General features: G+C 53.8%; 1 protein-coding gene across 5 annotated transcripts in view; it reads right to left on the bottom strand.

Annotated features, from left to right (window-relative positions):
- Positions 1 to 26,834, bottom strand: part of NPHP4 (nephrocystin 4) — a 136,157-nt gene extending 109,323 nt beyond the window's left edge. For 4 of the 5 annotated variants that reach the window (XM_081223484.1, XM_081223485.1, XM_081223487.1 and 1 more), the window contains exons 1-7: positions 26,671 to 26,833; positions 26,002 to 26,173; positions 25,630 to 25,804; positions 17,568 to 17,720; positions 8,504 to 8,676; positions 7,379 to 7,443; positions 4,872 to 5,027 (exon numbers count right to left, since the gene is read on the bottom strand). In XM_081223484.1, coding sequence (XP_081079610.1) covers positions 4,872 to 5,027; positions 7,379 to 7,443; positions 8,504 to 8,676; positions 17,568 to 17,720; positions 25,630 to 25,764 — 682 coding nt within the window. In that variant the 5' untranslated portion in view covers positions 25,765 to 25,804; positions 26,002 to 26,173; positions 26,671 to 26,833. Of the gene's footprint in view, positions 1 to 4,871; positions 5,028 to 7,378; positions 7,444 to 8,503; positions 8,677 to 17,567; positions 17,721 to 25,629; positions 25,805 to 26,001; positions 26,174 to 26,670 lie in introns of all 5 variants that reach the window. The other variant, XM_081223486.1, reaches the window with a different exon arrangement.
- Between the last annotated feature and the right edge of the window lie 588 nt (positions 26,835 to 27,422).

The raw sequence follows: 27,422 nt of genomic DNA, 5'->3' as shown, positions 1-27,422 counted from the left end.
ACGCAAGGCGCCCAGTTCCAATCCTGGCTTGGCCAGGGACCCGCTCTGCCAGCTTCCAGAAGCCACGACTGAAGAAAGAACAGCCCTGAAGGGCCCTCCCACAGGAGACAGATCCGACCTCCCAGACGTCCTGCGGCAGCCACAGGGTGGCCACGTCGGAGGAGCCTTCTGGCTCAACTCAAGGCAGAACTTGCCTGACCGAAGGACAGCAGCTCACGCTCGCTGGACCCTCCCTGGGTCCCTCTCTGGGCAGGTCTTCATAATGTCCCCATTTTACAGAGGAGACCGGCCACAGCAGAGGCTTGGAGCCATCACACGGGGCCAGGAGCAGAGTTGGCGCACCACCGCCAGCCTCGGGGCTCTTCCCCAACATTCCAGCAGCGCCCACAAAGCACAGCTTTGCCATCTGACATTGTCATTCAGTCACTCAACCGACCAGCGTCAGCAGCCAGGACAGACGCAAGGGGCCTCGGCAGAGCTGACCTCCCTGGTGGTGGGGACGGCCGACCCTCGTGCTCTGTAACTGGGTCAAGCTTTCACCGCTCTGTTGCCAAGTCTCTGGACAGGGCTGCAACTCCCAGCAACAGCACTGCTCCCGTGGGAAGACAAACCCTACTGCACAATGATCCATCTTCTTCTGAGACTCCCCTGAATGCACTGCAGGGAAAATGGGGACCGCTAGAACCCCTCCCTAGCGACACCCTTCAGGGAAGTGCTTGGAAACACCCGAGATGCCCAAGGAGCTCCCCGCTAGGCCCTAACGACATCCCCCCGCCCGCGGACCCCAGCCTCCCGGGGACATGGCTCTCCTGCCGAGGGTATTTCGTTCGCCAGAATGCACCTCACAAGACAGAGAGAACACTGCGACAGAGGCAACAGAATGCAAGCGAAATTTAGGAACAACTTAGGCAGGAGTGGAAGTGAGCTTGAGCCGGTCCACACCGGCTCTGAAACACCTCCCACTGCCCGTGAGGACCATGGTTAGACTGTGAGGTTGGCCCTCACTTACCTTCATCTGGGAAAGGTGCCCTGATGCTCCACTGGGAATACAGGGCTGCACCCTCAGCCCCAGCATGGGGCCTGCCACGCATAGGATCTACTCTACAAATACGTGTTGAGTCATCAACAAATAAGTGAATGAGTCAATGACTCAATTCGTATATAAAAGGCATACACCGAGCTATTAGCAGTGGTTTTCTCTGGGAGTGAGATTGGAAGGGAAAACTTTTAGTCTTACCGAATTCACTGAATAAAGATTAATTCTGTCACTTGAACCTGTCCCTGGCCTAAGAGGGCGCAAAGGACCGGAGTCTAGGCTGCAGGAGCACCAGCCCCGGCTCTCAGCGGCAGCGGGAAGCCCTGTCCCCCTCACTCCCTCTCCGCAGGGGACCGCGGTCACTATCCGGGGATCTAGAAGCCATGCTCCCAGACTTGGGGAGGGCAGGCCGTCAGCACAGCCTGGGAAGCCCAGGGGGAGAACCCCACCGCTACACAAGGTGCTCAGGCTTGGGGTGCGGGGCCTCACCCGGGACCTTGATGTTGTTTGTTGAGATGCAGCACCGGCAGGTCGGGGCTGGGGAACCACCTCAGGCAGGTAAGTAGAGGGCGGGCCCGGGGACACACCAACCAGGGGAGGCCGCCACGGGGCAGACGGGCAAGTCAGTTCTGCGGACAGCGCTGCCGAGCTCGGGTTTAACAGACGACGAAGCCGGGGCTGGAGTCAGCGGGCTGGTGGGTCAGGCAGGGCGGGCTGGCCCCGGGACTGTCCCGCACGGCACAGAGCTGGCACGGCGATGCTCAACATACAGGAGGGAGGGAGGATGGGATCCCGGGGAGCAGCGGCAGTGAGCCAGGCCAGGCAGGGGGACAAGGGGTGATTGACAGCGGTGAGCCCCCTGCACTGGCTGCCCAGCACGGTGCCCGGGGTGCCCCTCACCACCCCTGCCAGCCAGACCTCCTGCAGCTGCTGCAAGGCTGTCCCACTTAACTAAAACCGCGTGTGAACCCGCAGTGACCTCATCCACATTTCAGTGGAAAACAACCCACTCCTCCTGTATTGTGGCATTTTACAAAGGAACAAATATCCGAGTCCCAGCACGGCCTCCAAATAAAACCAAACCCTCTGCAGATTAGACAAGTGATCCCCGATTCCCAGCACGGAGGCAGCTCCAGTCCCCGCCTGGGCCCTTTCACGGCCATAAAACAGTATCCAGCAAAGAAACCCTTCTTCAAAGAGTGAGTCACAGGGCCTCCCTGGTGGCGCAGTGGTTGAGAGTCCGCCTGCCGATGCAGGGGATATGGGTTCGTGCCCCGGTCTGGGAGGATCCCGTATGCCGGAGAGCGGCTGGGCCCGTGAGCCATGGCCGCTGGGCCTGCACGTCCGGAGCCTGTGCTCCGCAACGGGGAGAGGCCACAACAGTGAGAGGCCCGCATACCGCAAAAAAAAAAAAAAAAAAGAGTGAGTCACAAAAGCCCGTAAGATCCTGGGCAGAACTGATAACGGAGACAATAACCGCTGTCAGAAAGGGCTGAGCAACAGGGTCTCTGCTCCCAGGCGGTCTCAGGGACGGAGGGGAGGCTGCCCTCGGCCCCTCCCCCGAGGAGCAAGCACGGCTCCTGCACGGGTGACGGCAGCTCCTGCCCGCCCACCAGACCGATCCCGGCCATTTGTTTTTAAACAACAGCAACGTAACCTGTCCTTCATCTTTGCCACTTACAGGCACCACCTGCATCTATTAAAAATGCCCAGTGCCAGCGGCTCCATTCCAGGGAGGCAAACCAGAGGCCAGCGGGGCTCAGCTCTTCCGAAAACACAAACCTCAGGATCAGGAGCTGAACTCACGCTCCTTGGATCCAGAACTCCTCTCTGTAACGCGGCCCTTGACTCCCACGGTCCGACCTGAGATGCTGAGAACAAACGCGGGGCCTATCTGGGCATCTGAGCTTCTCCTTCGCCTCCCAGGAGGGGACACAGAAGCAGGTCCGAGCTCCGCTTCCGTATTTTCATGTTTTATCTGCAGTTCCACTGACACCCACTGGTGATGGATACACCTCAGGCCTCAAGAACATTCTGTTTAAATTCCCAGAATCCCAGGTCAGAAAGACTCACAGAAGCTGAGCTCCCCGCAGGCGGGCACATAGGTGCGTAATACCCGCGTAGTCACAGCGGTGCTGACAGAGCCCCCCTGACCAGCGGGAGGGGGCTCAGAGCCGGATGCAGATTCCACCCTCCCAATCCCAACAGCATGACCAGGAAGAAGGTTCTCCCTCTGCCTGCCTGTAACTCTTAACTTCTCCTCCCTCCCTCTTGGGTGAACACAGGTGCATCACAGAGGGCAACATGGCTGCCTATGGGGGGCTTCAGGAGGGTTAGAGCTCGGCGACCCACGGCAGATCCAAACCTGGGACCCCCTCCACCCCCCCGCCCAGGACGTGCTCCTGTTTTCATGGTTAACTGGTCATTTCTCATGTATCATCGTCTCTTCTCTGAGATGCTGGAGAAACAGTGACCTCGTGATGGTGACGACCACTGAGCACCCGTCCCAGGAGTTCATGAACTCAGATAACAAGGCCTGCACCCCAGCCCGGACCACAGCACCCAGCCACACGCAGGGACATCATCACTGAGACAAACACTCTCCCTCCTGGAGCTGAGCCGTCTCTTCGGGTCCTGAGTGTCTCTGTTCTGAGCCAAACACTCAGCACCTCCCAGCTCTCCTCCCCAGCCACTCACACCCAGAGCCACATCCTGCCCCACCGGGATGGGAGCTGCAGCCGGCCCACCGAGACCAGAGGTTCCAGCAGCCCCAGGCGGGGAGGCTGGTGCGGTCCCTCCTCCTGGATTCTCCCAGACGGCCAGGCAAAAAGCCCCCAAGAGTACTCAGAAGGAGCATGAGACCAAGGAGGGAGGCCTGTCAGCAGGACCTGAGAGGACCTCACCATGACGCGTGGCTGTGAAGGGCTGACCCACACCCACCAGGAGAAGCAACTTCTAAAACCCACCCAGACACAACCCTGAGCCTGTCCTGTGAATTTCAGTTCCAAAGTAATCGAGCAGCTTCACTCACAAGCTGAAAGGTAGAACAGCCCAAGTGTCCATGCACAGGTAAATGGATAAACAAAACGTGCTCCATCCACACAGCGGGGCACCATTCAGCCTTGAAAAGCAAGGAAATTCCGACACACAGAACGACAGGGAGGAACCTTGGGGACATTGTGCCCAGCGAAATGAGCCAGTCACAACAGGACCGATGCTGTAGGATTCCACTCCTAGGAGGTCCCTAGAGGAGTCAACGCACAGAGACAGAGAGCAGAATGGGGGGGGGGGGGGCAGGGCTGGGGAGGGGATGGGGAGTCAGTGTCTAGCGGGACAGAGTTTCAGTCTGGGACGGTGAAAAGGCTCTGCGGGTGGGCGGGGAGGATGGTTACACAACAGTGTGCATGTACCTAATGCCCCTGAACTGCACACTTGACAATGGTTAAAACAGTACATTTTACGTTATGTCTATTTTACCGCCATTAAAAACTGATAATAATTAAGCCACTGATATGGTGGCCCAGTAAGGGTGGGATCTAGCAACACTGGTTTTTCTGGCCACAGTCATACAGACATGGGCTATTTGTCTTATGAAAGCATTTCTCGAGGAGAGAAGGCAGAGATGACCTGAGGGATGTGAGGTGTGTTCAGGAAGGGGCTGCGAACGAGACGACACTGCTGCCCTCCCCCTCTTCCTCCCCCCCTCCTCCTCCCCCTCCCCCCACCACCAGGCTGTTTGCTGGGGGGCCCAGCCAGCCCTCACCCCAATCCCTGCCAGGTCTGACCATGAACTAACAGAGACTCACCAAGTGGACAGAAACAGAGGAGCCCTTACCCGATTCTCCATGAGCTGGAAGGAGACCAGGTATCTGCTGCAGACCAGACACCAGAAGGTTCTCGGGAAGAAGGTGGAACACGGGCTCCAGGAGAGGGTGTGGCTTCAGCGTGTACTGCAGGCTGCAGTTCTCAATGAGGGTCATGTGCTTGTTTTCTGAGGGAGAAAACACCTCCTGTGACAGCCCGAACCAAGGCGCCTTCGGTCAAACCGACCAATACACTGAGCATCTTGGAAAAGAACTCAACAAACAGGAAAAGTATTTTTCTAGGGAGACAAGGGAATTGCTCTGTTTGCTCAGCCAAAGAGCAAAACAGAAGCAATCCTTCAATCCTTAAATAACTCTCACTGGTAAAACTGCAACGAAAGAGAGACTTGGTTTTGATCCGACACAACAAAATCTCTCCGCTCGCCTCTTCCCCACGAGCAGTGAAGTCAGGCATCGCTTGCTCCCATAATCAGAGGGAGCCTAGAAGGTCCTCTGACCAGAGGCCTGCATCCCTTTCAGTCTCAGCCTTGCATCCGTCAAGACCCACAAAGCAGCAGGACTAGGCCCTGGGTGGCCTGTGGCCTCCAAGACAGAGTCCTGTCCTCAAGGAGGGACCATTCTTCTGGGGTGACTAAGACACAAGCATGCCGACATCCATAACACACAGGAGAACAGGATCCGAACCCCGAGGAAGGTTCGGATAACGTGCTAGGGGAAGTGGGAAGAGGGAAAGCGCCCTGGAGAACTAAATATGACCTACTACGTTCGTTAGAAAAACAGAACTATATTATCGAAAACCAGATTTTTAATATCTAACCACTCCAAACATGGGATGTGCTTACTTTAAAATGTTAAATACCCTGAAAGGCACTCTGCTACATGGCTGGCTGGTGGGCACGCTGGTACAACCTCTATGGAGGGCAAACAGGGGAAATAACACAAAACTGTGAATGCTCAGGCCCTCAGACCAGCAATCCCACTTCTGAAAGTTCATCCTACAGATTCACGTGCACACTTGCAAAAGGGCAGATGTCCACTGCAGCAAAGCCTTCAACCCTCTGTTCTTACAGAACTGCCCCAAGGGTCCATTTGTGGTGGGTTGGGTCAATCACCAACAGCAATTCAATGAAATACCACGTGGCTGTAAAAAGAATGAGCACGCTTTCTAGGTACTGATATGAAACATCCTCCAAGATAAATCATTAAGGGAAAAGAGAAAGGTCTGGGACAAGTAAACGGGGGCAAAAACAGAACAGGGAACTGCACGTTTGCTTGTGTGTCATCAGAGGGCCTAGAAGGACCCACAGGATCCCGGAGAGGAAGGTCACCTGTGGTGCAGGTGAAGGGCCGAGCAGAGGCGGAAGGAGACCTGAACCTTTTCATACTATGCAATACTTTGAACGCTGGGTCACGTGACTGCATTGCCCATCCAAGAAGAACAGCCCCACACGTTTAGAAATGCCCCTGAGCCGACAGCCTGGGGCGGTCCCTCCCCAGGGCCCCCCACACGGCCGCAGCCCCCACCCCCTCCACCAGCGCCCAGATCCGTGGGCCTGGAACAAACCTGGGGGCTGTGTCTGCTGTTCGAAAGGTGCTGAGTCTAAGGATACTTCAGGAGGGAAAACGCTGGAAGGTTAATGATTAAATTCAATTGGGAAATAAGCTAAAAGCCAGTCTTTATCAACAAAACCAAGTTTCTGACCAATTGTTCCTCTATTGTTAGGTTTTCGCCAAATTCAGAGGGAGTGGACGGGGGGGTAGGCTTGGGTTTTTCACACAGGCTGGGTGCCCATCGTGGAATCTGGGCAACGTCGCAAAGAGACAGAAAGTCATCCCCCCCGGCCAAACAGACCCACCCCCACCGCTTGGCCCCCCTCCACACTCCCCGAGGGCCAGCAGAGCCCACACAGGCCCCTGAAACAGCCTGTTAGCCCATCCCCCCGCTTCACCGCACGCCCTTCCGTCCACCCTCCGCGCGGCCGGCAGCCAGGGGGCCGGTGGTCCCTCCCGCAGGTACCCTGACGGCTCGGAGGGAGAAGCCACAGAGGCAGGGCGGGAAGCCCACTCTGCCGTAAGGCCGGCCGCTCCGCGCGGGGCCCATGCATGGCAGGTGCCCCTGCAGGATGTCACTCTCGTTAGGCACCGCTGGACACCTCGCTGTGTTGGAGATGACCCACGGACTTCGCAGTCAAAGGCTTCCTGGGACAGCCGGTGGGCAATGACGGACAGCAACCACTTCACGTGGGGGCAAAGCTGCTACCCCAGGGGCAAGGAGGCCAACAGCCCTCCCACCAGGTGGCCCCCATGGGGTCGTCTTCACACAGCTACACCATCCTTATAGGCCCGTGTGTCTCAGATCTTCAAATTATGTCCGAACTCCAAGCCCAATGTTACACGTTCCCCAAATCTATTAACATCTCAGCTAAGCTGATGAGGTTCTAACACTCAGGGAAGTCATATGACGAACGGGTGCTGCTGAGGACGGCAGGGGCAGGCCTGGCCAGGCCTCGTCTCTTACGTTCTATGGGGTCCTGGAGGAGCGGGTGCAGGAGGGCTCGGGGGCTGCCGTGATACAGTCTCAACCTGCAAAACAAGACCCGTGAGATGCAGGTCAGCATCTTGCGTTTACTCATGGGATGTCAGCTACGCTTCTCGAAAGGAAGGCCTTGGGGACCCCAGCACCACACCCCCAGGAGCTTTCTCAACCCTCCGTGGGAAACACATGGCTGAGGACAGCATCAGGTCCGCGAGCCCTCAGCACTCATGGCCAAGCATGTCCAGCACACACACAGCACGGCCCGAGTGCAGCCTGAGAACCTCAGTGCTAGAAAACAATGCCTGGGGAGTTGGTCACGCTTGGAGATGTCCCAAGAAAACAACGTTCGAGGGGTTTCCACGTTTGTGTGTCTGCAGTGGTGGTTCTCAACCCGGGATGATTTTGCCCCCGTCGGGATGCCTGGTAAAGTCTGGAGATACTTTTGGCTATCACAGCTGGGCGGGGAGGGGGCTGCCTGGCATCTAGTGGGCAGAGGCCAGGGGTGCTACAAGACCTCGTACACTGCACGAGACAGCCCAGAGTGTCTGTGGAGCCAGGGTTGACAAGCCCCGATCTACAGGGACAACGCAAACCCCGCCGCAGCCGAAATGACCACACACCATCTCATCCATCCGGGCACATCCAGCTCCTAATGTCGCAGAGCCTGGCACATAGCGGACCCCCAGCCAGTGTTTGCTGAGTGAACACCTACTGCTCCCTGGGCGCCTGTCTGGGAAGAACCTACTGTTTACACTCCGGACCCTTAGGAGATGGGCGCTGCACTGAAGATGAATTCAAAGAGTTTCAACAACCGGCCTAAGACCCCACAGGAGTAAGTGATGGAGCAGGACACGGCCCTTGTCCACCTTACATCAGATCCCACCCCCGAGGCCAAGGTCTGTCCTGTTGCCGCCTGGAGAATGATGTCTTGCCTTATTCAGAAACAGCAAACCCAGTTACAACCCGAAGCAAAAATACCCCCGGGAGACTGTGATGAACACACATGCTGACAAATTCAAAGCTTTCTAGCCTGGACAAATAATGAGCCGTTAAATCACCACAGAAAGACGCTGGAAACCCCAGCGACGGGGAAAATGAGGCAGATACCGTTTGTCCTGGGGGGCAGAGGTAGGAGATTCCGGGTTGTTGCTGAAGATCCGAAGGATTCCAAACCCACAGGACAAAGTCTGGAGGGTCCCGTCCCGTCTTCTGCCTTCAGTGACCACTTCCACCACGGCCACGATATTAGGGTGGTTCAAAGACGTGTGAAAATAGAAGGGCTGCAAAAGAGAAGCCAGGGACGGACTGAACGCTCACGAGCTGCAGAGAAGCAGCACGGAGGAATGCGGGTGCGCCCCGTCCTCACCCCGCTACCGTCGTCACGTCAATGCCACAAACACGCCACGTGGGGAGCTGCATCCCTTCCAGGTGCCAGAGAAGAGAAGGGGCCCAGCGAGCGACCCCCTCACAGCCCCTCCTTCCAGGGTACCCAGCACCTGGGACATCAAACTATCTGCTTCTCCTCTGGGACCTTTCCATCCACAGAAAATGCCAACAGACCCAGAGGCTCTGGAGCAGAAAGGGGCTGGGGCAGCCTCTTGCCCCACGCCCATCACCAAGGAGGCCCACGAGCCCAAAGACGTAAGTAGCCCCCCGCACCCACGCACCCGCTGAGCCGTTTCATCCAACACCACTGTCAAACTTCAATCACAACTTGCTAGGATTGACTCTAATAATCCCTGTTTCGTGTGGAAATACCATGAGGCTGCACCTGAAGGAATTTTGTTTAAACTAAGCAGGATCCTCAGTTTGGAGCCCAACTAACATTTTTACGATGAATATTGCTGCGGGATTTTTTTTTTTTTTTTTTGCTGCATTGGGTCTTCGTTGCTGCGCACAGGCTTTCCTCTAGTTGCGGTGAGCGGGGGCTACTCTTCGTTGCGGTGCACAGGCTTTTCATTGCGGTGGCTTCTCTTGTTGCGGAGCACGGGCTCTAGGTTTGTAGGCTTCAGTAGTTGTGGCACGTGGGCTCAATAGTTGTGGTGCGCAGGCTCAGTAGTTGTGGCGCACAGGCTCCATAGCTGTGGCGCACGGGCTTAGTTGCTCCGCGGCACGTGGGATCTTCCCGGACCACGGCTCGAACCCGTGTCCCCTGAATTGGCAGGTGGATTCTTAACCACTGTGCCACCAGGGAGGTCCCACGGTGGGATTCTTTATTATAGGAGTTGTGGACCCAAGCCAAGTAGATGATACTCAAATTGCTCCTAAAAGTTTTCCCACTTGCAGCCTCTCCATCCTCTAAGGTACAGACGGCAGCCCTCACTCTCACCAGGGGGAGGGGGGGCACGGGCGGGTCACATCCAGCTCCCATCGCTGAGATGCACCCTCCCAAGTGGGAATGGAAGCACCTTCCCTCCGCTGCTGTTTTCCGATCTCCTGAAATCCAAAGCAGTTGCTCTCAGCTAACAAACGTCGTAGACACAGAAGACAGAAATGGAGGCACTAACTGGTTTTACGAATCTACGGGCAACAAGCATCCCAGGAGCCCAGGTCAGCGCTGACCTGAGGCTCTGGACCTGAGTGGTCCCCGGAACCCAGCGTCCTTGTTGGGGCGAAGCCCAACAACAACAGTGGGCCGGGCCAGGCCGTGGCAACGTGACTTAAACTTGGAACAATCTCCCATTAACGCGTCATTACCATGGTGTCACCGAGGAAACGTTTACTGTAATCACAGACTGTCAGCCCAGGATAACAGAGAGACACATTAAAACATCAGCCATGAGATATAAATCGTTATTCTATTATCTTTTATTGCAAAATGATGAAATAGTGACCACTTACAGCTGACAGGTGGTTGGACCAAGAGAGAATTATGTTTCCGTTTCCAAGACTCAAGAACTGTTTTAGAAAGGCCTGCTGTAAAGTCAAGTTTGTCATTATCTCACCTCTCATATGTACACCTGTGCATATCAGTTTTATGAACACTACCCACTTTTCCTCTTGGCAGTGAAACGAGCACTGTCCGCTCTGATGCAAAGCAGCAATAAGCCACCAGCTTAGAGGTCACCTTGAAATCCTCTGCCTGGAGGCGGTGGACCAGCTGCTTTTGGGACGTCCCACATGTGGATTCATGGCTGTTGCCTCTCCCTTTCCTTTACCACTGAAAACGATTATTCAGAGACCAAACCAACCACGGCGCCCCCTGGTCTGTCTCCAGAGACTCCACTTTCACCAGGAGGGTCGGCCTTGGAAGCTCCGTGGATCACAAGGCGACACGAGGTCTGAGGGTCTCATCCCATCATTACTGCTGGTTAAGCACGGATGCTTTTCCAAACATCATTTATTGCCTGCCCCTCTAGTGTGGGCACAGCGCGTGCTAAAGAATTTCTAAGGAACCTGGAAAATGCGATCCAGCGCTCAAGAAGTTCAAAGTTCAAAGATAAAGGCTAGATTAGGCAGGTAGAAAATGCACACCCTGCCCAGGGCCGACCGGCTCGGCAGGTCGGTGGAAGCAAAAGCCTCCTGGGATGAACCACACAACTCTGCAGCTTCAACCCGTGTGTGGGGGGGGGCGGGGGGGGGGTCCCCAGGAGGGCCAAGTCACCTGGAACCGAGGCACTCCACCACCCCCAGCCCCGTGGGCTTGGCCAGACATCTCAATCGCAGCCAAGCAGCACTGCAAACAAGCCCTCCAGTGTCAGGACGCCTCAAGAAGGCCGCGCAGGACGCTCGCAGATGCATCGGCTGCCACTGCCCGATTAAATGCTGGAGTCAAGCCCATCCAATTACCTGTGAGAGAAGCCGTGGGAGATGGCAGAGTGGGGCTCTGGCTCTCCCCCGCATCACATCTCACTCACCCACCCTCGACAAGGGGCCTCCCTGACAGGAGAAACAGATTAATAAATCACAGAAATGCTCCTGTCTTAATGCCCTCATCTTCAGACACACGGACACCACTTTGCCTCGGGTCCCAGATTCCATTTTCAGCCACACGATTGGGCCTCAGATGATGTGCCTCCATGGAGAGGTTGCAGCCTTGCGCCCCCGGCCACACCTCCGCTTGATCTGCCCTAAGTGACACGTGCTCTTCGGTCCCAGGCTGAGGTCAAGGCCACAGGAGAGAGGATCAGAAATTAAACTAGTGCCTTCCAAACCATTTTTTTTTAATAAACCTTTAATAGGATGTCTTCAGGAAGGTAAATATATCACAAATCCTTCCTGCAGCCAGCATCTGCCAGCTCAACCTTCCACTTGAGGCTCAGGGCAGTTTCCTGCACACAAGCCACCACAAGACTGAGGGCTCTAAGCACAGTGAACTCGCCAAGCAAAGTTGCCAAGCATCTGGGAAGATGCAAAATCTCTATTTCCAAAGTCAGAAGCTTCCGCTCATCCGGGGTGGGGTCCACCATTATCCACAGGAAGGGACACAGCCCTGGAGACAGACCCCCGCCAAGAGAATTATCTGGCTCAAAGTGTCCGCAGAGCCAGGGTTGACAAGCCCCGATCTACAGGGACAAAGCAAACCCCACCATGGCCAAAATGACCACACACACCATCTCATCCATCCGGGCACATCCAGCTCCTAATGTAGCAGAGCCTGGCACATAGCGGACCCCCAGCCAGTGTTTGCTGAGTGAACACCTACTGCTCCCTGGGCGCCTGTCTGGGAAGAACCTACTATTTACACTCCAGACGCTTAGGAAATGGGCGCTGGTGTCCCTCGCGAACGGATGATGAATTCAGAGTCAGGAGTTTCAACAACTGGACTAAGACCCCACAGGAGTAAGTGACGGAGCAGGACACAGCCCTTGTCCACCTTACATCATATCCCACCCCCGAGGCCAAGGCCTGTCTTGCTCCCGCCTGGAGAATGATGGCTTGGCTTATTCAGAAACAGAAAAACCCAGTTACAACCCGAAGCAAAAATACCACCGGGAGACTGTGATGAACACACAACAGCATAAGCTGACAATTTCAAAGCTTTCTACTGTCCCCACATGGTAGACAGCTAAATCACCATACAGTACAACTAAATCCCACTGCTGGAAACATCATGGAGAGGTACCCTTTGCCCTTCTATTCATTCACTCATTTCTATCCCCTTCCTACCACCGTCCATCCCTGGCTTGGTGTCCCCGGGACTGGTTTCTGTTGAGCTGGAGAGGAGAGAAGCCCTCCTCGGGTGACACGGCTGAGGCCAGGCTCTCTCCGTAGAGACGGTGCCCGGGAGTGATACTGGATTCCTGCTTTACAGATTATTTACATCAGGAGCAGCTCCTGGAACATGTGAGAGGTGTAAGGAGAGACTAAGGCATGTTCAAGAACCCGGAGATTAACCAAGGCACGGCAGAGACTCCCAGACTTTCGTTTGGACACGTTGACGTTCCCTGACAGCCTCCCCTTTTTTTTTTTTTAATTTTATTGAAGTAGAGTTGATTTACAATGTTGTGTTCATTTCTGCTGTACAGCGAAGTGATTCAGTTATACATATATACACATTCTTTTTTATATTCTTTGCCATTATGGTTCATCACAGGGTATTGAATATAGTTCCCTGTGCTACACATTAGGACCTGCTGTTTATCCATTCTATATAAATAGTTTGCACCTACCAACCACAACCTCCCAATGCTTTCCTCCCCCACATCTCCCCCTTGGCAACCACAGGTCTGTTCTCTGTGTCTGTGAGTCTGTTTCTGGTTCGTAGGTAAGTTCATCTGTGTCATATTTAGGATTCCACATATAAGTGATATCATATGGTATTTGTCTTTCTCTGTCTGACTTACTTCGCTTAGAATGATCATCTCCAGGTCCATCCATGTTGCTGCAAATGGCACGATTTCACTCTTTCTTATGGACAGCCTCCACTTTTAAAGGGAGTCACCTCACTCTCATTCCCCTGACGAACAAGCAGTTCAGCAGCTGGTTGCTCCCAGTTGGCGATGGGACGAGGAAGCAGCCCGATTACCTGTGTGTCTCGGAGGCCAGGGACCCACCTGTGACTTCAGCCACACCTCGGGCTGAGATGGGCTCAGGGGAACGATCTCCTGGTCTGGGTTCCGGCTGCCTGTGAAGAACCACTAGGATTCCTGCCAGTCACTTGCATACAATAAATAAAGGAGGAGAAATGAGCCTGTCACTGAAAGGCTGAGCATGGTTAGTTAAGGAAAGAACCTAAGGGAGAATTATGTCCATCTCAGAAAGAAAGTGTAAGAGCTGCACGGTACTTTGGCCTCCCGGATTATTGTTTAAAGATATTATTTTTTTAAAGATTTTGAGGGCTCCCCTGGGGGCGCAGTGGTTGAGAGTCCGCCTGCCGATGCAGGGGACACGGGTTCGTGCCCCAGTCCGGGAAGATCCCACATGCTGCGGAGCGGCTGGGCCCGTGAGCCATGGCCGCTGAGCCTGCGCGTCCGGAGCCTGTGCTCCGCGACGGGAGGGGCCACAGCAGTGAGAGGCCCGCGTACGGCAAAAAAAAAAACCAAAAAAAAAGATGTCTTTTGAGAGGTTGAATGAATGATCATCCATGTCAGCGCAAGTGAAGGGCAACTCCTCTCCACCGAGGACGGTCTCGAAGGACAGCACCTAATTCTGAGTCAGAGCTGAGAGGCCCGGAGCTGGTCCCCTGGGCTCCACCAGACAGAGCCACGAGGCTGGGACAAGAGGGGATCTGCGCGCAGCATGAGGGATTCATCACGAAAGAAAGAAACGCCAGCTCGGGCTCAAGGAAGGACTTCTGCTTTCCCAAGTCTTTCCTCAGGACATGGGTTGCAAAGTAATAAAATAACATCTTCTTTCAGGGCTGCATATGACAGCGACAACTCAGTCAAAACCCAGAGCCCACACGGTTGATGCAGGAATCCACGTGTAGGCCGGACAGCCAGGCCGATTCCAAAGATGGTCCCCTGCTACTGGCAGCTGGCGGCCTCCCGTCATATCACCCCCAAGCCACGGCCGATCGGTAGAACCAGAAAAACCCAGGCAATTAGTAAAATCAGAAGAAGATCAGCACCAAGTTTCAGAATCACCTCTAAAAAGGGCAAATTGTGTTTCTCTCTATTCCCATAGGTATGGACGCAGAGCTTTGCTCAGGTGATGAGACCACAAAACCACTCCCTCCTGCTTATCTAGGCTACCTTGGGAACGCTCCACATTTCATGTAAACACGTACATACACGTATGCACGCAGGTACACACACAGGCACACACGGCGGAGGGGGATTCTCTTTAGTTAACTAAACTCTGAACGTCAAGGATGGGAGGAAAGCACTGGACAAGGAGGATGCTGCCGAGTGGCTCATCAGGATGGGTGTTCCTGGGGCACCACTGGCCCCTGCTGCTCGCCTTGGGCACAGCAGCTGGAGCCCAGCTCTTCCCTGAGCAACTCCGTGGCTCTGACACCAGCTCCCAACCAGAAAAGCTCACTTCACCCACACCAGCCTTGCTGCAATCTCCACTTCAATAACTAAGGCTGAAGGGTGCAGATTCTTCCAGAAACCTTGAGGGCTGTGGTCCTCCCTAACACACGGCCCCGTCTCCATGCCCCCCTCAGCGGAACACAAACGATGGAGCGGCACTCGGCTCCCACAGCTCAGCTCAGACCTGAACTGTGAGCTGAAAAGGCCTGAGACCCACAGCTCCCAGGACACAGGGACACAGGAGAAGCCCTCTCGGGCACGGAGGCTAAACCCTGGACGAGTCCAGAAGGGGGAGCGGCAGCTCTGAAGGCTTCCTTGCAACGCGACCTCCACTCTGCAGGGCTCACAGTCACCGAGCTGGTGGCGGGACAGGGCAGGCCCTCCGGGCGTGGCCTGTCAAGGCTGTGACAGCCGCTGCCACGGGGAAAGCCACGGGGAAAGCCACGGGGAAAGCCACGGGGAAAGCCACGGGGAAAGCCACGGGGAAAGCCACGGAGGGAGGGCTCATCTCGGGACCCCAGTGGTGGCAAAGTGCTGCCGTGCTGATTTCGGAGCATAACCATCCCCTTGACACGGCAGTGCTTCCAAACGGAGCCTGCAGGGGCCCTCCGACGCCCGGGGTGAAAACAAGGCCCGAGAACAACCCCTGCGGTCAAGGTGGGTGTCGCTCACGGCCTTTGACCTGCCGGATTGCTCTTCAAGGCGGAGAGATGATCTACTGGCCTCCAGAGGCGGATGGCGGGGACGAAACCACACCAAGGTGCTGGGAGCCAGCCTCTCCCGTGGAGACTCCCCAGGAGTCACTGTACTAACTGTCACCACACCGGGCTTCCCGGGGCCTGACTGTCCACCCGAGAAAGAGAATCCAAACAGCCCGGCCCTGGAAGGCTCCCAGAAACATCGGGGACACCGCGCTCCTGCCCGGGCCTTGACCATCCCAAGTCAGAGGCATGAAGGCGACTCACTGCCTGAGCTGGGACGGCACCCTAAGCAGCCGCCCACCGCCACTCCCTGGTTTACAACACATGGCCTTTCTCTCCGGCCAGACTCTAAGGGGCACCTCACAGGCCTTCTGGCTGGCAGTCTGGACACCAGACGCGGTCCTGGGCCGCAGGACACACGTACCCACGGCCTTATCTAATTTTCCTGCCCTCCAGGGGCGGCGTCACCCTCTCCGGCACGTTCAGTAAGGGGACCAGTCAGGATCAATCCATGCCGAGACACGGCATCCGGACTCTGGGCGACCGCCAAGGGTAGAGTCGCGACCCGGCGGCCTCACGACTGGGCCAGGACCGCCCCCCGCAGAAAAGGGCGGCTCGCTTGGTCTGGTTACGCACGGTGACCTCCCCGAGGATGGCCACGGTCACCGCCACCACCTCCATTATTCACTGTACTGTCACTTACTGGGCTTCCCTGACTCTGTACACACGGGAAGGATAAAGCCAACACAGCACCGACCCTCCTGATACCCATGACCGCCCCCTGCAGGACCCCGCTGCCTGCAGGTTCAGCTTGAAGCAGCAGCCGGGAAGAAGACCTCTGGGACGCCTCCCACTCTTGAGGAAGAGCCCAGTGTCCCTAGGAAGGCCCTGCCCAGCCAGCCCGCCGAGCCCACCCTCGGCCGCCTCCCCACACCTCCCTCCCCCACCCCTGGGCACGTGCGGGGCCTGCCCTGCTTGCGGCACCTGCCGCCCCGCTCGTCCCGGGGCTGGTTCCCTCCTCATCCTGGGGCCCAGCTCGCAGGGGTCCCCGTTCACCACTGCCGGCAGCACACCTCCCTTCGTCTTCGGGGCAGCAGCTGTCGGTCTCCTCCGAGAACCTATCACACCTGCACCTGCTCTGTCACCTGCCTGGGTGTGTCGTCCCAGCAGACTGCAAGTTGTCCAGGGTGAGAACCACGCCGGGCCCGTCCACCCAGCATCATCGCCCCGGCGCCCGGCACAATGGCCAGCAGACAGCAGGTGATGGAGGGATGTTTGTGAATTTGGTGCAGCTGAACGAAGATGGAAAACCCTATCTGCGGGGCGGCCAGACACAGCTACGTGGGCAAAATCATGTCACCAACTGATGCCAACGCAAGCACCCCGTCTGCAGGCGGAGGCAGGGGCTCCGGGCTCTGCTACCTTCTACCTGGGTAAGTCACTTTACTGCTAGGTCTCAAGCTGCTCATTTAAAAAAAACAAAAGAGGGCTTCCCTGGTGGCTCAGTGGTTGAGAGTCCGCCTGCCGATGCAGGGGACACGGGTTCGTGCCCCGGTCTGGGAGGATCCCACATGCCGCGGAGCGGCTGGGCCTGTGAGCCGTGGCCGCTGAGCCTGCGCGTCCGGAGCCTGTGCTCCGCAACGGGAGAGGCCACAACAGTGAGAGGCCCATGTACCGCAAAAAATAAATAAATAAATAAAAATTAAAAAAACAAAAGAAGAAACGAAAATGAAAGAAAAAGAAGGGGAGAGGAAAAGTAGGGGAGTCAGATGAGATCGATAATTTCCTAACTTTGTTCCAAAAGCTGCAAGGTTCCGTGAAGGTGACGAAACCCCCTCGTGTGTCCCCCCCACTCCCAGATGAACCGCTCAGGGCGTGTGGCTTCCACCCAAGATTCTGTCTGGAAATAGGGGCCGGCTGCCAGGACGAGATTTGCGAGGGCTGGGCCTGCTGCTCAGGGGCGTTCCTGGGGTCTGGGACGCGCTGGCGGCACGCCCAGGTCCGCTGTACCCTGCACGCCCACCCCGCACACGCGCCTGCCACCCCGCCCACCTCACTGAAGACGATCCTGCGTGGCTGCCTGCAGAGCGGCTCCAGGGGCCTCGCCGAGCTCTTCCACGTCCTCCCGAAGAAGTGTCGGTAGGTCACGTCAAAGAGGGACACTCGCAGGTGGCAGCCCACCTCTGACAGCACCTCCAGCACACCCTAGGAGACAGAGGGACAGCCCTGAAGGGTCCTCAAGGTCACGAGCCTCCCAACAATGCTGACAGACCATCCACGGAGACCTGGGCCACTCAGCAGCCATCCCCCAGTTTAGGTCTCAGTTCCTTTTGGGGAACTACCTCTCCCCCACGGCCCGTGGTCCTGGTGAGGTTATGAGTCCAAGTACATGGCCCTCCCCTGGTCAACCAGAGGCTGGAGACTCACCCAGAAGCAACGAGACACAAGAGGCCAGAGCTGCAGAGACAGACACACATGATGCCATGTGGAGCCAAGAAAGAACAAGTCCAGGTGACACCACGTGAGATTCTGGATCAAGCCACACCGGAAGCTTATACTAACTATGGGTTTGTCTTTATGTGAGCTAACAAATTACCTCAAGCTTAAGCTATTTTGCATGGTTTTCTGTGTTTTGTTTTACCCTTTACATCCTGATACAACCACAAACTAAAAACTCAACTTGCCAGAATTATTTGGGGGTGGCGCTGGGGTATGAGCAAAAGAAAAGCAGATCTTTGAGAACTGAGAAGTCATGGCCACAAATACAGACAAGGCACCAGACACTCTGAAGACCAGCCCTTTCCCCAGAGCGGCACCACCTACCGCAGTGAGGTTCTGTCTGGGCCTTTAGTACTTTTGTGACTGGTGCAGCTGGCAAGGGTGCAGCTCTTACTGTCTGCCCCGGGGCCTGGAGTTCTGTTTTCCTCTCATGTGATCATTTGGTAAACATTATTTAAGCATCTATTCTGTGTATCACTGTTCTAGGCACTAGAGACACAATAAGGAACAAAACTGACAAAATCTCCATCCTTGGAGCTCACGTGAAGGACAATGAAAGTGGGTGAGGGGAGGACGGCCAGGGCAGGGGCTCTGAAAGATGACGCCTGAACTGAGAACTAAGCGGGTGGGAACCAGGAGTGGGCCTGCGGAGAGTGAGCCAGGCAGCAGGCGGCTCTGGGCCAAGAGAGCTGGGTGCTCAGGGACCAGCAAGAAAGCACCCTGACCACAGGTAACGACACTAACTAATTTTTCTCACTTCCTGTGTGCTTAGTGCTCTGACTGCTGGGGCCTCCCTCGTGGGGAGAGACTGCCCCGCCCAGGGCCAGCTAATTCCTAGTGACAGTAAATGACCTGCCTTCCAGTCCATACCCCCACCCGCCCTCTACCTGGCTCACACTCCAGGTGACAATATCCTCCCACCCTAATCATCCCGGGCCAGAACCAGGCAACCAGGTGCAGCCCCGCCACCCCAGCAGCCACTGAAATTACTCCGACTGGCCAGTCCTAAGCGTGTGCGTCTGCTGACCCGGCCTCGCCCATCCCTTCCCACAAAAACCACTATACAGGCTCTTGCCCAGGCTCTCCCCTCATCCCACTGCCTCCCAACCGACCCAGCTGCTTCCCCGTGTGGCCCTGCAGGGTGTGGTGCGGCCCCTCCTCTGGGGAACCACGAGGACGAAACCATCTTTCAGTGGCAATCGTTTCCTGCTCTGCTGGTCCCACCAGAATAAAACAAAATAAAAACAAAATCCCAGGTGTGTTTTAAAACAGAACGCCCACAGGACTGCATAAGGGGCGTGGAGGTCTCACAGAGCGTGATTTGAAGCCGGGTTTCTACTCCAAATTGGAGGAGAAGCCAGGGAAAGAGCCTGAGCAGAAGTGACACCATCTGATTCGATGTTCTATGAAAATCAGTCCAGTGTGAGGTGACGGGTGTGTTAATTTGTTGGCGGAATCCTTCCACAACCTACGTGGACACCCAATCGTCAGTCACGCTGTACGTTTCAAGTATCCTACAATTTTATTTGTCAATTATATGTCAATAACGCTGGAAAAAGGAAATCCCTCCAGCTCCACGTGGGGATGGGAATGTGGGGAGGGGGCGTGAGAAGGCTGCTGCCGTCACCCAGGCAGGCGGGGGTGGGGGGCGCCAGGGGGGCCGCGGGTGGGACGAGGAGTGGGCACGTTCGGGACGTCTGTGAAGGAACTGCCCGGCGACCCTGGCGATGGCCGGATTCGGGATGCGAGGGGTAGAGAGGCAGGAAGGAGAGGCTGGCGGCCGTCTGTCTGCCCAGGCCTCCCAGGTCTGGCAGGGGAGTCCCAGCCCCTAGTGAAAGATGACGGCTCGTCCCCCGTCCAGAGCAGCTGGGAGAGAGGTGGTGTCCTGTGTGAAGGTGGGGAGGATGCAGCAGGTCTGGGGGGGGGTCCCAAGCCCAGGCCCTCTCCCATCTCCCCCTTCCGTCAGCACCGCCCCACACCCCCCTCCCTCCCCACTGCCCCCTCTGCTGTGATCGCTCCCTCGCTTCCATCAGGCCCTGACCAGGGAGGCCTTCCCTGACCCCCGCCATCCAGGCCCCTGTCCTCCAACCCCACTTTCTGTTTCCTGTGTCCATCAGCTGTCCGCTTACATGCTGGTGGTCGGTCACCCCAACCTAAATGTCAGCTCCAGGAGGACGAGAGCCTGGAATATCCTCCTCCAGCTCCTGGGGCTGGGGACTGGACCGTGCACGGGGCGGTGCTCAGGGTGCACACCTGCCCAGGGGGCCTGGCCTCCCCTCACTGCTGGTACCACCCAGGGCACCACCATCAGCCCCCTGCACCTCCTCATCACTCTCTCAGGGAGGGGAGATCACCAGCCAGGACCTGGGGACTCCCAGACCTCCCCTGCAGACTTGGGCTCCTTCCCAGAACTCCACATCCTAACCCCTCCTCCACCCCTCTGCGACCCTGTACCCAATTCTACTCAGGTCTAAGTTTCTAGGTCCGTCTCCCCGCGCTGGACTGAGAGCTCCATGAAGACAGAGTATGGGGTGGTCAGCCCTGTGTCCCCCGCACAGTTCCAAACACACAATAAATGCCAAATTGACTTGAAATAGCCATCCCAAACGAAAGTAATCAACATTCACGGTAAAATTAAACTAACCCAAAAAGGTAAATGAATAGTAAGAAAAACATACCAAAATGACTAATAAAGTGACTTGAGTTCAAAATAAGCATGTAATATTTTCAGCCAACACCTTTCACAGGGAAGTCTGCTACCATCTAAAGCTATCAATTCTCAAATTAACTAAAATTGCACAAATTTGTAAGATGATCCAAATTGAACTTTTAACATGTTCCCTACTTGATCTTTTAAATGTTAGTGGCTGATTTTTGTATGTAAAACCAACTTTGTATTCCTGCAATAAACCCCATCATGTTTATATATTGCTGGATCTGATGCCCTAATATATTAAGGATTTTTGTGCTAACATTCATGAGAGATATGGATCTGTACTTTTCTTGCCACATCCTTGCCTGGTTTAGGTATCAGCGTTATGATGGCTTCAAAAAAGCACCTGGGAAGCATCCCCTCCTCCTCTACTTTCTGAAAGAGTTGTTCTAGAATTGGTATTATTTCTTCCTTTAATATTTTATTAAATTCAAAAATGAAGTCATCTAAGTCTGGAAGCTTTTTAATTATGAATTCAATTTCCTTAATAAATATAGGACTATTTAGATTTTCTATTCTGGTGTCACTTTTGGTAAGCTGTGCTTTTCAAGAAATTTGTCCATTTCATCTAAGTTATATTCATTCACACAAGTTATTCATAATATCCCTTGATTATCTTTTTAATGTCCGTAGAATATGTAGTGATGCTCCTTCTTTCTTTCCTAATATTGGTAATCTGTTTTTTCTCTCTTCTCGTGACCAGTCTTGCAGGGGGTTTATCAGTATTATTAATCTTTTCAAAGAATCAACTTCTAGCTTTGCTGATTTTCTCTATTATTTGCCCTTTATTGGTTTCTGCCCAGAAATTCATTACTTCCTTCTTTTATTTTCTTTGGTTTTAATTTGTTCCTTTTATCTAGATTCTTAAGGAGAAAGCAGGGGTTGTTGATTTTTATACAGGCAGACCTCGGAGACATTGAGGGTTCAGTTCCAGACGATGGCAATAAAGCGAATATCATAATAAAGGGAGTCACACGAAGTTTTTGGTTTCCCACTGCGTATAAAATTATGTTTACACTATACTGTAATCTATTAAGTGTACAATAGCATTATGTCTAAAACACAATGTACATACCTTAATTTTAAAACAATTTATTGCTAAAAAATACCGACTATCATCTGAGCCTTCAGTGAGTCATAGTAGTAATATCAAAGATCACTGATGACAGATCACCATAACACATATAATAATAATGAAAAAGTCTGAAATATTGCAAGAATTACCAAAATGGGACACAGAGACATGAAGCGAGCAAATGCTGGAAAAATGGCACTGATAGACTTGCTCCATGCAGGGCTGTCACAAACCTTCAATTTGTAAAAAATACAATATCCTCAAAGCACAGTGAAGTAAAGCACGATAAAATGAGGTATGCCTGTACCTTTCTTCTTTTCTAAAGTAGTCATACAAAGCTATAAGTTTCCCTCAAAGGACTGCATTAACTGCATCCCACAAATTTTGATATAGTCTTACATTATTCAGTTCAAATTATTTTCTAATTTCTCTCTGAATTCTTTTTTTCTACAAATTTATTTATTTTATTATTTTATTTTATTTTTTGGCTGCATTGGGCCTTCGTTGCTGCTCAGGCTTTCTCTAGTTGCAGCAGCGGGGGCTACTCTTAGTTGCAGTGCATGGGCATCTCACTGCGGTGGCTTCTCTTGTTGCAGAGCACGGGCTCTAGGCACACAGGCTTCAGTAGCTGTGACGCGTGGGCTTAGCTGCTCCGTGGCATGTGGGATCTTCCCGGACCAGGGCTCGAACCTGTGTCCCCTGCATTGGCAGGCAGATTCCTAACCACTGTGCCACCAGGGAAGCCCTCTCTCTGAATTCTTCTTTGACCCAAGGGTTAGTTAGCAGTGTGCTGTTTAATTTTCTACCATTTGGGGATTTTCTAGGTATCTCATTGTTATTGATTTCTAATTCAATAACATATTAGTCAGTGAACATATTCTCTGTAATTTCAATTCTTTTAGATTTCTTGAGACTTATTTTTATGACCAAGCATATTATCTATCTCCGTAAATGTTCTGCATGCACTTGAGAAGAATGTGTATTTTATTTGTTAGGTGTGTAGTGTTTTAGAGGTGACAATTCGGTCAAGGTGGTTGGTGGTGGTGTTCAGATCTTCCAAATCCTTATGATTTTGGGGGGGGGGAGGGCGGTCTATTTGTTCTATCAATTATTGAGAGAGAGTGAAAAGTCTCCAATTATGAAGGTGAACCTAAATGTAGTTCCCTTTAGTTCTACAAATTTTGCTTCATGGATTTGGAAGCCGTGTTATTGGGTGCCGGGCACAAAAGAGTTATCATAGCAGGCCAGTTATACTTTGAAAGGCTGGCTTACAAGCCCGGCCCTTGGCTAGAGTCTGAGAACGTGGCGCTCCCCACCATCCTAACAAATAAGAATGGCTCCTGGTACCTAAACTGCTTGTACAGAGTGATTTATGCTGAACACCTGCTTTCCTTCTGGGACTCTGGAATCTTGGTACGTGCTAGGCACAGGGTGTCTACACGACCAGTTCCCAAGGAGCCCTGAGTTTTTTTAGAGGCTGTGGGCACTGAGTCTCTAACGAGCTTCCTGGGTTGGCAGCATTTCACAGGTGTTGTCACAGCCTGTTGCTGAGGGAATGAGGTGTGTCCTGTGGGATTCCCCGGGCAGACGACCCTGGAAGCTCACACCCGTTTCCCCCATATGCCTTTCCCTTGGCTGATCTTACTCGGTAATTTTTCACTGAAATAAATCTTTCCTTTGAGGGTGACTATGTGCCGAGTCATGTCAAGTCCTCCTGCTAGTGCATCACCGAACCTGGGGGGTGCCTCTGGGGGCTCCCGACAGAGGTGCAACACATTGAGGACCGTCACGTCTTCCTGATTACCATCATCGCTATGAAATGTCCCTTCATCTCTAGAAATATGCTTCGCCTTGAACTCTACTTTGTCTGATATTAGTATAGCCGCAAAGCTTTCTTATGCTCAGTGTTTACACTGCCTTTTTTCCATCCTTTTCCTTTCATACATATGGTTTGAAGACACACACTTTAGGTTTACAGTGTGATTTTTTATAAACAACTTATAACTGGGTTTTGTTGTTTTTTTTTTTTTGTGGTACGCGGGCCTCTCACCGCTGCGGCCTCTCCCGCCGCGGAGCACAGGCTCCAGACGCGCAGGCCCAGCGGCCCCGGCTCACGGGCCCAGCCGCTCCGCGGCACGTGGGATCTTCCCGGACCGGGGCACGAACCCGCGTCCCCTGCGTCGGCAGGCGGACTCTCAACCACTGCGCCACCAGGGAAGCCTATAATTGGGTTTTAAATGAAAACTTTTAATGTGTGACTTGAGATCATGAAACCACTTGTAGGAATCATTCCACAGACATATGTGTGCATTTTTTTTAAACGATGTCAATGAAGTTACGCGTTGTAGCAATGTCTGTAAAAGCAAACCCCTGGAGGGAGTCCAACCGGTCATCAGCAAGGGCCTAATGAATGGATGACGGTCATCCACACAGGAAAAGCTATGCTGTCTTAAGAAAGAGTCAGAAATTCTTCATGGAATGACATGAACAACCTATAACACATATTGTTAAGAATATTTTTTTAAGATATAGAACAGAATATAAGCTATCATTTATGTAAAAAAAGGAAAAATACATACAACTGTATTTATTTGTTGTATTTGCTTAGAATTTCCAGAAAGTTGTACAGAAAACAGGTGAACACCGGCTGTATCTAGGGTGGGACCCTGGGTGCCTTGGGGACTTCATGGGACAATACACTTTCCCTGTGCACCCTTATGAATTTTGAACTATGGGAATTACCTTTTCAAAAACAAATTAAAATGAATTAATAAAGTAAAATGGGAAAATAAATAAAATCTCCTTTGCAAAATTCCTAAGAAAGAGGAAACTGCTGTCCACTATCTTGTGAGCTCCTGGAAGGCCAGGACTGCTGGAGCCGGTCTCCCTAGGTTGGAGTCCCAGCTGGCCGGCTGGAGCTGTGTCACCCTGGGCAACCAAGGTCACCTCTCTCAGGTTGCCTCCTCTTCTGTAAGACAGGGGTAATGATGCTACCTACATCTTGGGGTTGTCATGAGGATGAAGTGAACTAATACAAGTAAAGCGCTAAGAAGTAAAGCAGTAAGAGCAGTAATCGCCACAGTACCTAACACAGTGGCCAGCACACAGCAGGTGCTCAATCAAAGGGTTTGAAGTGATGATGCAGGATGGATGTGAGTGATTTAATAATAGACCCAGCACTCCGACAGCTTTGAGTGCTTGGAGAATGACCCTGCCAGCTGCAGAGGACGGAGATACAGTCTCGCCAAGCCACATGCTCACACTGGCAGGGCCGGATCCTTCCTGTGCGCCCCCCCAGGACGCTGGGCCTCCCAGGACCATCCAATCCTGTGGGTGGTCTGAGGAGGCACAGAAGCGCCAGCTTCTCCGGCAGGTTCCCTGGCAGCTGGAGGGCACAGGTGGACGCAGAGCCACAGAGCAAGGGCCTGAATGTGCAAAGGCGGTGGTGCCTCCCAGGCACATCTCCCAGGATGCCCAGAGCTCCGCCCCCGCTATTCTAACTGCCAGGCCGAAACCAGGCCATGCTGAGCCATGCACAAGGCCACCTCTTGCAAACAACCTGGCCAGGAAATAACCCAGGAAATCGAATTACCTGGGTTTTTAGATTGCTCCACTGTAGGCAAAAAGAAGCCTCTAGCCAGGGTCAAAAGTGCTGACCGAGTCGCCGAATCACAAATCCTCTTGGCTGATGGACCACTTCACCTCCAAGTACTGCCAATGCCCGGGGTGATGGGTACAGTGCAAGACTCAAACATGTGAAAATCAATACCATCTCAGGTGAGAGCAGTAACAGCGTGCGTTTGACAGTAAAGAACCAATTTCTTTACCTGCTTCATTAGCGGGCCGTCAAGGCACTTCAGGACACACTGAAATGCCGTCGATTCCTTTAGGGGCTGGCGTGCTCTCTGCGTGTGGGGAGGGACCAGCAGGTTTTGGTCAAAGATCCTGTGCCAGTCATGCATTCTGCCGGCCTGAGGGTCACTGGGGGGCCTCTAGGACTACCTGCGGCATTCATGTTCAAACAAAGAAAAGAGTTATGAGGGCCACAGTTCTTAGAGCAGTTCTGAAAGTTTCCTACCTCCCGGGAACCCCAGGGAAACCACCACCCCTGCAACCCCCACTCTGCCATCCCACCCTCTAGCCCCCCAGTGCAGCAGACTGGCGCCCACGCCACCTTCCCCTGGCCAACCAGAGCACACCTATCCCGGCCTCAGTGGCTGGTTTAGGGACCGGCACGTGCTTTGTCCAGCTGTGGAGGTCGAGCCCTGCACAAGGGCACCAGGCCTCGGGAACCAGGGCTGTCTTAGAGCGGCTTGGGGCACATGATCCGCTCAGAGCCAACGAGATGTGATCTCAGAGCTTCTGCTGGTTCTGTTAGGAGAAGGAAACACTCTTTTCTGTGGCCTTCGGAGCAGAGAGGTCATCAGCCTGAAGCTGCCCAGGGCACCACAGGAGCAGCTACCTTGAGACACACACAAAAAAGGCAGGCAGGGCTTCCCTGGTGGCACAGTGGTTGAGGGTCCGCCTGCTGATGCAGGGGACACAGGTTCGTGCCCCGGTCCGGGAGGATCCCACATGCCGTGGAGCGGCTGGGCCCGTGAGCCCTGGCCGCTGAGCCTGTGCTCCACAATGGGGGAGGCCACAACAGTGAGAGGCCCACGTACCGCAAAAAAAAAAAAAAAAAGGCAGGCAGAGCAGGAGCAAGGCCAATGGGTCCAGACGTCATCACGAGAGCCCTGACTCAAGGGGACCCTGAAGTCCGGCGCCCGAGACAGCTGAGCCACATGCAGTCGTGCTGGTGAAGCCAGGTGGGGACAGGTTTTGAGTGCTCTGGGTGTCTTGGCAACCAGGCTCAGTAAGGATGTTACCTGCCTTCCAGCAGACAGGGATCTGAACCTTCTCGAGAGACTGTCTTCAGCTGACACAGAATCATAAGCTCTTGGCCTTGAACAGAGGCCGTATTCTGTATGCGAAAATGGCAAGTAAGAAGGCATGGGGTTTGATCTTCTAAGACAGCAGTTTTCTGAATGTGGTTCCCAAACCCCTGAGGTTGCCCAAGGTGGTCAAGGGCTCCACAGGGTCAAAGCTATTTTCATAACCTCCAGATGCCACGTGCCTCTTTTACTGGGTTGGCATTGGTGCCGGTGGCGCCGAGGCAATGGTGGGTGAAGCTGCATTACACCCCGAGGCAAACGGCACCACACCCCACGAGCCACCCTGTGCTCTTCACCTCTCACAGCACAAAGTACAACAGCTTCACCTAAGAATGTCCTTGGGGAAGCTGTGAAAACTATGGATTTTATGACGTCTGGACCCTTGAGGATGCGTGCTTTTAACATTCTGTGATGAAACGGGAAAAACACGAAAAGCATTTCTGCTGCCAGATGAAAGACAGTGGTCACCCCAGGGTAAGCCGGGCGTGATCGCTGGGCTGCGAGCTGAACTGGCTCCTTCTTTCACTCAGCAACACCATTCTTACTAAAAGAACGGCTCAGAGACAAACCATGGTTTTTCAGACTTGGGTGCTTTGTAGACAATCTCTCAAACGTGAACAAAATGAACCTGTCACTTCAAGGAAAACTTGTCAAAAGAATTGAGCTTTCAGGCAAAATTCAGAATT

This window comes from Mesoplodon bidens (genome assembly GCF_964165515.1).
Source record: "Mesoplodon bidens genome assembly, chromosome: 2".
Classification (NCBI taxonomy): domain Eukaryota; kingdom Metazoa; phylum Chordata; class Mammalia; order Artiodactyla; family Ziphiidae; genus Mesoplodon; species Mesoplodon bidens.
This window is presented reverse-complemented; position numbering and strand designations above follow the sequence as displayed.